Source organism: Nicrophorus vespilloides, unplaced genomic scaffold (genome assembly GCF_001412225.1).
Source record: "Nicrophorus vespilloides isolate i.1.1-1 unplaced genomic scaffold, Nicve_v1.0, whole genome shotgun sequence".
Classification (NCBI taxonomy): Eukaryota; Metazoa; Arthropoda; class Insecta; order Coleoptera; family Silphidae; genus Nicrophorus; species Nicrophorus vespilloides.
In genome coordinates this window covers 1-10,783 of record NW_017097274.1, presented here as the reverse complement: position 1 = coordinate 10,783, position 10,783 = coordinate 1, and the positions used below count along the sequence as shown (strand labels likewise).

General features: G+C 34.8%; 1 protein-coding gene across 2 annotated transcripts; it reads right to left on the bottom strand.

The window, feature by feature from the left end:
* Positions 1 to 1,052: 1,052 nt before the first annotated feature.
* Positions 1,053 to 8,943, bottom strand: LOC108559619. 2 transcript variants are annotated; one of them, XM_017916953.1, is made up of 4 exons: positions 8,041 to 8,943; positions 2,972 to 3,060; positions 2,604 to 2,749; positions 1,053 to 2,545 (listed from the first exon to the last, which is right to left on the bottom strand). In XM_017916953.1, exons 1-4 carry the CDS (start codon positions 8,103 to 8,105, stop codon positions 1,106 to 1,108), a joined length of 1,740 nt encoding a protein of 579 aa, XP_017772442.1. In that variant the 5' UTR covers positions 8,106 to 8,943; the 3' UTR covers positions 1,053 to 1,105. The 2 variants fall into 2 exon arrangements, with proteins under 2 accessions (XP_017772442.1, XP_017772443.1); XM_017916954.1 differs by lacking the exon at positions 8,041 to 8,943 and adding an exon at positions 3,155 to 3,380.
* Between the last annotated feature and the right edge of the window lie 1,840 nt (positions 8,944 to 10,783).

The following is a 10,783-nucleotide window of genomic DNA, read 5'->3' as shown; positions in this document are numbered from 1 at the left end:
ATTGATTTTCCAAAAATAGTTGATAATAATCGAGTAAGCAATGTTAACATTTGTTTTCATTTGTTGTTGTCTCAAGTTCAATTGTGTTCATTACTATGAATATTTGAGATTCAACATTCAGATTTTGTTTTTTTTATGATTAATCAAATAGGCTTATTACTAATGACACAATTGAAACAATGTTTGTCAATTCAATTCTTTATGATTTTCTCAATCAAATCTATTCATTATAATTGCATTAACTGTAGAATTCATGAAATTATTTAAAAAAAACTTAAATTCTTGATCTAATTTATTGATAATCTTATGGATTTATCCGTTATTCGAAAGATGAAACCGTAATTTTGTTGGTTGACATTGACAATGACAGTTGTTTTTTCTCGCAATTAGAATCTTATGTTATTCAATATAACAAGAAAAGAAAACACGTTTGTGTTAAACGAATTAGAATCTCTTCGTTACATCATAAAGTCACGGCTAATCCAATTATTACGACCGTAGCAATTGTTTCTTTTTATTACCATATCGCATAATATTTGTACATTGACAGAAGAAGAAGAAGAAAAAACTTGTTGACCGAATTTTCGTCAAATTTCCGCCAATTATTTCACCTCAAACTTTCTCAAAAGACGTTTAAAATGTTAATTAAAGACCAATTTAACACGTATTTTGCAGTTTCAGTAATGATTTTCGCTTTTTTTGTCAATAAAATTTCTGTTTTTTTCTACATTATTCAATTAAAATGTAATTTTCGTAAATTATATTTCCGTTAATTATTATTTCTCTTCCTGCTTTCTCCATGGATACATAAAACAATTGCAGTTAAATAACTGAAGTTTTACACTTTTTTTTTGTTTACTTTCGCTTACTTTGATGATTATTCTTGTAATAAGTTATTCACTTGAAAATAACTAAAGCTATAATTTTAGTCTTAGCTTAGAAATCGAACTTATTTATGGAAATTATACGATTTGAACTAGAATATTTGGAAATTGTTGTTGGAAGAAATACGATAAGAATTTGTTTTCGTTTTGAGTCTATTAAAAAAATTACGATATATATATATATAAATAAATAAGTAAATGAAATGAGTGTGAGTGAGTCTTTATATGCATCCGTTGCCCCAGCAACCGCACCAAGGAATCTTCCCCGAAACCGGAAAACTAGGTATGTTGGACATCTTCCTCGCAGAGCCGCAACTGCTGACGCTATTCGTGCGTTCCCTCTCCGAATCGCAAGCGCTGTAATTCGAACCGAAGCCTGCACCTGGAGCATTCAACTTCTGCTGCTCGAACATATTGGAACGATCCGTGCAGACGGAGAAGCTCCTCTCGCGATGGAAACGATCCGTGCTGATGGTGCTCCTCCTCTGCTTCAGAGCGGCGCTTCCCATCTTCTTGTGCTTCTTGTGTTTCTTGTCCTGCTCCTTCACGTGCACGTGCTTACGATCCGGACTGACCGAGAAGCTCTTCCTCAGCTGCTGCTTGGCAGTCATCACCTGCGAGTTTCGCTCGGACCCGGAGGAAACGTGTTTGCTGCGCTCCTCCAACGATCGCTTCGAGTCGACGCTGGGCGTCTTCTTCAGCTTCACCTCGACTCCTGGAGATGGCGGTTTAACCTCGGCCTTCTTCTCTTTCTTCCCCTTGAAATGTATACTGACTTTACGGCGGATGCTCATCTTCTGTTTCTTCTTGGCTTCGGGCGACAGCAAAGATTCGTTCCTCTTCAATTTGTTTTCTTCGTTCTCGCTGGATATGTGATCGGAGGAGGTGAGGTCGAGGAGGTTGGAGCGGGAACTGCACGTTTTCACTTGTTTATCTTTGATGAAGTCGAGGGGATCGGGTATCTCGATTTTCGGCGTTTCCGGTTGCTCCAGCAGACTGGGAAACACCTCGAGCTTGGGGAAGTTCAGTTGAGACTCTTCGGGTTTGTTGGAGATGCTCTCGCAGCTGGCGGAGATGTTGTGGTACTTTTCGAAACCGATGAGAGGCATCGGCGTGGGCATCAGCACCACGTTCAGCTCGCTCTTGTACGGCGCGAGATTCGTTTGCGAGGTGGACAACTTGAGGATGTCTTTGGAGATGCTCTCGATATCGTTCAGAAGCTCCTCCAGGTTACCACCGTTGTTGAACGTTGTAGTAGTGGAGCTGCGCGAGTTGAAGCTCTGATTGTCTAATTTCACAATGATGTCGCTGGACGTCTTCTGCAGCGGAACAATTTCTGGTTGGAATGTCGTTGGGGGCGGCGGCGGCGGTGGAGGCGTCGGCGGCGTCATGAAATAATCGTAACCGGACGTCGTCGGCAACGGCGCGAAGAAGTGCGTCGGGAAATCGGGGTAACCTTCGTCGGGTTTGATCACCATCTCGTTGGGAATCGAAGTTCTCGTCGAATTCTTATCAGAATTCTCAGTGGAATTCTCCTCGGGCACCACGGAAAGATGATCGAACTCCACGTGAAGGTTCTTCAGATTAGTCTTCTGCACGTTCTCTAGATTCTGACAAGTCTCCACCTCCTGGTACTCCTCCGTGCACGAAGTGCAACAATCCTGAAAATCCTAAAGTTATCCAAAACAATTCTATTTTTTTCTAAAAAATAAAACGCACCGAATCACTGGAAGAGCACGTCGAACTCGAGGAGAAATCCTTCTCCTTCAGCAGCTTATCCAATCTCGCGTATTCATCCCTCAAGCACCAGATCTCCTTCTTCAGCATCTCGTTTTCGCGTCGCAACTTCTTGATGTCCGATTGACCTATAAAGAAAAATCCAACAAGTGGCGGTTAAAACGCGACAGTATTTTCATGTTTTTTGGGTCGAGGTCAATGCATCGTTTTTTTTTCCGTTTTGTCCCACTCACAAATATATAAATAAATACGTTCATTCAAATAAAATTTAAAGAAAAACAATAATCCCACAGCACACACTGAATTATTAGTCCAGGAAGCAAGTGTTTGGATTTGCAGCGTGTACTCACCCCGTTCTATTTCTGCGTTTATGTTTATCGTCTTCAGTCGTAGCTCCTCGTTCTCGTAGATCATTCCCCTGGACGACTTCCTGTCCAATCTGAAGAGACAAAAAAAAACACACATTTTCAATCGTTTGTCTAAAACCACCATCGTTTTTAACATCTCGAGCACTCAATCATCCCCATTCTTACTTGACTTTGTTCTTGGACTCCTCCTTGTCCATGTCCAGATTTTATGGACACCGGTTCAGAACGAGGATGGATGGATTATTAATTGGGAAATTTCGAAACGGTTTCGTTCGGGCCGTGAAACCAACCACCACACACACGAAACAACACTTGAAAAACTATTTTCGTGGTTCTCTCATCTCTCGCACATTCGGTTTCCCGCACACACACATACACACGCAAACACACAAATCCAAATCCGCACCAGGCAGACCAAATAATATATTTAAAAAAAAATGTATATAAATATATAAGAAGAAAAAAAGCATTATGTCTATATGTATTATTGCCAAATTATGTATAAAAATATCTTCGCTCTACTTGGAAAAAGACCCTTTTTAGTCCCATCCGTAAACGCGAATTGCGAAAACCTTTGACGTCGCCACTGGCGCTAATCTATTTTTTTCGTTTCTTTTTGAACTTGTTTCTTTTTTTTTACATTAGCTCGTGTTTAGATCTCCACGCGAATTGGCATATCTATTTATTGACAAATTTTCAGAGAATCGTCTTTCAACGGTTGCGCGAGAATACGTTTCGTTACGTACAATGAAACACAAACACACAACCAAACTCATCTTTAACTCCTCCAATCGATGATAAAACACACACACGTTCCAATTTTGACAATGTTTACTAAATTCGTTTCATGCATTTGCTATGCATTAGATCACTACGTAGTCTGTCAGTTAAGTAAACGTATCCATTACAATTTACCGTTACGTCACGAATGTCAATGTCAACAATTATACAATTTTGACGTTTAAAAATGTCATATTATTTGTGCAACCAATTTTGAAAATATTTATCGATTAACTAATAAGTTTATATATGAATGAATCTTAAATACTTAATTAAGATTGACGCAAATGTCATGGTCGAAAATTATATAATTTTGACGTTTAAAATGTCATATTATTTGTGCAACTATTTGCACATGTTCCAATTTTGAAAATATTTATCTTTTACTTTAATATGAATGAATCTTAATTACATAATTAAGATTGTCGCAATTGTCAAGGTTCGAAAATGACGTTTAAAATGTCACATATTCCAATTTAGATAATATTTTTAAATTAACTAATAAGTTTCTACATAATTAAGGTTGTCACAAATGACATTGTCAATGTTTCAATTTCATGGATTTGCTATTAATAACATAATTTTATCTAAGAATGTTAAGTAAATAATGGTTATGTCACAAATATCAATGTCAACAATTATGAAATGTTGAAGTTTAAAATGTCACATTTGTATCCATATGTAGGGTATACGATAAACATACTTTATTTATTTTGATCTGTCAACAAATTACATAATTTAGACGTTTAAAAATGTCATATTATTTGTGCAACTAATTTTGAAAATATTTATCAATTAACTAAAAAGTTTATATATGAATGAATCCTAATTACATAATTAAGATAGTCGCAAATGTCAAGGTCGAAAATTATATAATTTTGACGTTTAAAAATGTCACATATTCCAATTTAATTAAGTAATAACATTCTACATAATTATGGTTGTCACAACTGACATTGTCAATTTTTCAATTTCATGAATTTGCTATTAAGAACATAATTTTATCTTAAGTAAATAATGGTTTTATATCACAAATGTCAATGTCAACAATTATGTATTGTTGACGTTTAAAATGTTACATTTTTATACATATTTAGAATATACGATAAACATACTTTATTTATTTTGATCTGTCAACAAATGACATTAATTATAAGCAAAAATATATTAAAATTTGTCACGAAATTCTAATTTCAATCATTCTTGATCACAAATTTAAAATTTCGTCACAACTCTCAAAAATATATTTGAAATATCGACATACTTGATTGGAATGTTAAAATCAATTATACATTTGTCAATTTTAAAAAAAGTGTCATTTTGACGTTTACACGATGTCAACAAATGTTATGTTGGGTTATCATTTAATAATAAATGTGTTTAAATGTCACAAACGTCAATTTCTAGAAATGTCATTTTGACGTTTAAGCAACGTCAAAACGTTTGGAGAGTCTTTGAATAGTGGCAAATATAATTTGAGAAATGTTGAAATATTTAGTAATAAATTTCAATTAAATGTTTAACATTTAGAAGACACAAATCAGATAATTAACGAAGTAAATCAATCAGAATTGTTTTCTTCACACTTAATATTATATAAAGTTCAAACGAAAATCGCTGTGAGTTGACGTCTCCATGTGACATTGACGTGGAAAAAAAAAACCTATTTTTAATCCGGATTATTTTGCCTAGGTCTAGAGCGACTCCAGATGTCACACGAGAACGCGTGTATTTCCGAAAAATTATTATTCTTAAGCAGTAAATCTTTACTTTAGCAGCAGTCGCCTGCTTGCTTGCTTACAGAAAGAACTAAAAACAGAAGAACGAGACGTGAAAAACAAATACAAAACAGTTGATGATGTTTAGAGCACGGTTTTAATGAAGTGCAGGACAAAATATAGTATTTGTGGACGCGACGGTATATTAGGTCTTTCTCTCCTTCTTCTCCTTCTCTCTTCTTCGTGCCATTACAACGTTTACAATCTTATTTCTGAGAGATTTACGACCTGCTTTTGTGTGTCTGTATGTGTGTGAGTAAATCTATGTATATGATACAGTGTATGTGTGTGTGGGGCTCAAGTGGGCCGTCGATGAATGAGTCAAAAGCAATTATTAGAACTTTAAACTCGAAACATCGCATGCTGGATGAGCACTTAATCTCCGGTTATTTTTTTTTTCTCTCTTTTCATTTCATTTATCGACTTGTAAATAGTTAAATGAAGTTGAATCCCGAGAGGTATCAAGAGGTCTAATGTCGTCGTTCGGTTGTTTTCGAAATCGACAGTTGCGAAGAATCCAGAAAAATAAAAATAAAAAAAAAATAAAAATGTAGACTTTATCTTGTTTTGAGATTATTACGTTTTAACTGATAAACGCGTCGTGACGTATTGTATTTAGTTTTCGCTTTCGCAATAGCAGAAAATATTTGGATGTTTTAAAAAAAAAACGAAGTGTTTTTCTCCTCTTTGTTGCGTATTATTAAGAAGTTAGGAGGCGATAAACAGGCTGTAAACTTTAATATATATATCTTACATTTTCTTTCCAATAAACTTCATTTGATCGTCGGATTAAACTTATAAATATAAACCAAAGCTTTCTCTGTTTTTTTTTTGGTAATTGATTTTGACGTTTTGTGTATTTGCAAATTGAAGTTCTGTAATGACAGCAAAATGGGAACACATCGAAAATGGATTCGATGTCCTAATTCTCGAAATTCCTCGACTTTCCAGCAAGAGAAACACATAGAGAGTGTGTGAAAGAGGGAGAGAGAGAAAAACTGTAAGAGAAAGATTGCATTTCCCAATGGCAGGTTTACTATATAATATATCCGAGTGTGCTGTGGCTGCCGGCTGCAGTAAATACAAGTCGCCGTTTGCAAATTTGTTCCACTTTCTTCGGAGGCCCCAATTTCACAAGATGCAAACGGTGTGTGTGTCTTGTCCGTTCGTTTTGTTTCATTTGTTAAATTTATACACGAATACTCTTAGGCTATTTCCAGCTTTCAAAAACAATAAGACTTTTTTTTGACATTTGGTCCAAACACCAAAACATCTGTCACTTTCTTAATTTCAAACGTTTTCATTAGATTATCCAAAACGTCAAAAAATTACAGATTTGTATAACTTAAAAACAGTCATTTTTTACTTATTAATAATTTTTTTTTAATAATTGGTCCAAAAACCAAAACTTACTTATTTTCAAATGTTTTCATTAGATTATCCAAAAACATCAGAAAATGACAGATTTGTATAACTTTAAAAACTGTAATTTTTTACTTATTAATAATTTTTTTTTAATAATTGGTCCAAAAACCAAAACTTTCTTATTTTCAAATGTTTTCATTAGATTATCCAAAACGTCAAAAAATGACAGATTTGTATAACTTCAAGACTGTCATTTTTGACTTATTAATAAAAAAAAATTTCATATTAATTAGAAACTTCTCAAATTTTTCAAATGTCAAAAATGACATTTTGAATATTGTATCGTATTTGATATTTTAACTAAAATTTGATGTAAATTGAGTACGTTTGAAAATTAATTTCGAAACTTCTGAAACGAAATGTTTTTTCTTCACTTCTCAACAATCCAATTTTATAATATTAAATTTGATAATGTTTCATTTCTGAAAATCAATTGACATATTCAATTTAACATTTATTTGTCATATTTTTTTTAAAAACTAAAATCTTCATTTTTTTTATGTAATAAACAAATAAATCTGTAAATACATAAATTTCGTACTTGGGTAATATTCCAAAACTAATTTTCTAACCTTAACGACATTTAATTTGACAGTTATTTTCAGACTTTCTAAATTTCAATTAATTTTAAAACTATTGAATGAAAATTTGAAAAAAATATCTAAGAAATGTATAGGATTCTGTTAGATTCTTAACATTTATATAAACGAAATGTAATTTGACAGTTATTTGCTGACATCTTTCAATTAATTTCAATGACATTTAATTTTGATTCTTTTATTTACATTTCTTCTATGATGAAAGCGGAAATGTTATTGTAAGGATGCGTAGGAATAAAGCTTGTTATTCTGACAGGTGTCAAAAAAATCAACTTTCAATATATCAAATTAGAGTTAATCAATTTAGATTGTTCGATTTAAAGTTTTAAAAAACAAGGAGGATTCGAGTTATTTAAGGATCGGATTGTAGTTTCTCATGTTAATTATACGAATGAGGTCAATTAACTGGAATTCCTGACAATTTCAGTGTCAGAGAAGTGTTAATGTGTTTTATTGGTGTAAGTTTTACCTTCTGTTTGGTTTGACATTGATGTCCCTGCGTCTCGTCCGCAACATGTTCATCGATTTTGACATAATTTCACGGGAGCGGAAGAAGTGGAAGTAGACGAAGAAGAAGAAGAAGCAGCAGCAGCAGGAGCAGATACAGACAGGCAGAAGGTGAAATCCCGTCCCACTGTTTATTTGAAATAATCTATTTCTAGATTTCCAATCCGAAATATTTATATAAATACAAATGGTGTATGGTTCGCTCCTTCTTCGGCCCAATTTGTTTACGTTCGATGGCCGTACAGGATCATATCGAAAATAACAACACCTCTTTGTTAAATTTTACTTTAAAAGCTAAATTTTACTACTATTAAGTACTATTCTTGAGAAGTGATATACTTCTTTATTGGCGGAAAACAACGATATGCCGCACCGCACCGAAATGTTTACATCCTCCGAACAAACATCTTGATCTTAATCCGTCCGTCATCCAAGTTTGATGATGATGATGCACAGCTTCTTCGTTCAACGTTTTCTTCCTCTTATTGTTGCTGCACGAAGTCCTTCCGGAAACAATGATCCTCGGAGCGGCGGACCTCATTTCGGCCACTCATTTTCCCCGACCGTCTATAAATAATCATCATCCAATACAGCGGCAGCAACAATTCGCGCGCGACGGAATCCATCGGTGGAAGAAAACGCGACTTCCATCAATCTTCGCCAAGTTGAAAACCCGGATGAAGATATCAAAGAAAATAACTCGAGAGAGAGAAGAACCAAGGAAACGGATCTAATCAGCTGATGATGTTACTGTTGCCTTGGTGATGAAGCACGGGGGTTGTAGGTTGATTGATCCTCTTCTGTCGTGAGGAACAACGTGCACGGCACTCTCGCACTCTTCCGTGTCCATGCGAAAACTCCGTCCGCTCGACGAGGATCTGTTTACGTTCGCGCGCGCGGTCTAAATTTAACCGCCGGTTATTTTCGGCGCCCCGGACCGATTGCCCAATTGTGTGTGTGTGTATATATGTATGTGATTTATTTAAAAAAAAAAGTTAAACTTTTTCTACACATATTTATGTCTGAGATGGTAGCCTAGTTAGTAGTGGCAGCAGCTGAGGTTGTGACCAGGTGTTTATTTTTTTTGGGGTCTTTTAGCGTTTGCTGCAATCGACGGAGCTGATGATGAGTACGAGGACTACGGCGATGACTACGAGGATTACGTGGAGTACAATGCGACGACGAACGGGACGCTGCAGTTCGTGCGCGAGCTGAAGAACGTCACCAAACATCGGGGCAACAACGTGAGACTTCGATGCGAGGTGAAGAATCTCGATTCCAACGAGACTTCCAAGGTGAAGATCTCTTGGAAGCAGCACGGTACGAGGATTCCAGACGATAAGCGCTTCAAGAAACAGAACACAGAGGTAAATGAAAAACAATTTATTTCTAAATTTAATCACTTTTCATTTCACAACTGTATTAGTTCAGAATTGAAACTGTACCTCATCTATGTTTATTTCACATCATTCTTTTGAAATAATCCATTTAACTTCGCAATGTAACATGTCAAACATGTATATTTAAAGAAAACGCATCTGTCACCATTTTGTCAAAATCGTGCTGCACACATTTTTATCTGTCAGATTTGACAGTTTTTAAAAACAAGAAGTAAAGCATTTCAAATTTGAATATATATGACAGTTGTCCATTGTCCACATTGTAGCATTACAGACACTCTTTTGAATAAACGCATCTGTCATTATTTTGTCAAAATCGTGCTGCACAAACTTTTATCTGTCAGAACTGACAGTTTTCAAAAACAAGAGGCAAAACATTTCAAATTTAAATACATCAAATGTGACAGTTGAATATTAAATTTGAGCTGTCTATTTTTGGCTGTCATATTTGATGTATTCAAGTGTTACAGACACTCTTTTGAATAAACGCATCTGTCATTATTTTGTCAAAATCGTGCTGCACAATTTTGTATATGTCAGATTTGACAGTTTTCAAAAACAAGAGGCAAAGCATTTCAAATTTGAATACATTAAATATGACAGTTGAACATTAAATTTGATCTGTCTATTTTTGGCTATCATATTTGATGTATTCAAGTGTTACAGACACTCTTTCGAATAAACGCATCTGTCATTATTTTGACAAAATCGTGCTGCACAATTTTGTATATGTCAGATTTGACAGTTTTCAAAAACAAGAGGCAAAACATTTCAAATTTGAATACATCAAATATAACAATTGAATATTAAATTGGAGCTTTTGGACTAATTTAGTTATTAAACATTGTCCACATTGTAGCATTACAGACACTCTTTTGAATAAACGCATCTGTCATTATTTTGTCAAAATCGTGCTGCACAAATTTTTATCTGTCAGATTTGACAGTTTTCAAAAACAAGAGGCATTTCAAGCATTCTAAATTTGACAGTTGTCCATTGTCCACATTGTAGCATTACAGACACACTTTTGAATCAACGCATCTGTCACCATTTTGTCAAAATCGTTCTGCACAAATTCTGCAAGTGTAACATGTCAGATTTGACAGATCGCAAATAAAAATTAGTAATTTTAATTCAATTGTCGTCATTGTAGCATTACAGACACACTCTTTAGTATTGATGTTAATGTAACTGTCGATGTTTTGCAGAAACATCAGGAGCAACTGCACGTGAGCGTCCTGAGGATAATGAAGTTGGAAGGATTGGATCGCGGTTTCTACACGTGCGTCGCGAGCAAAGGCTCCG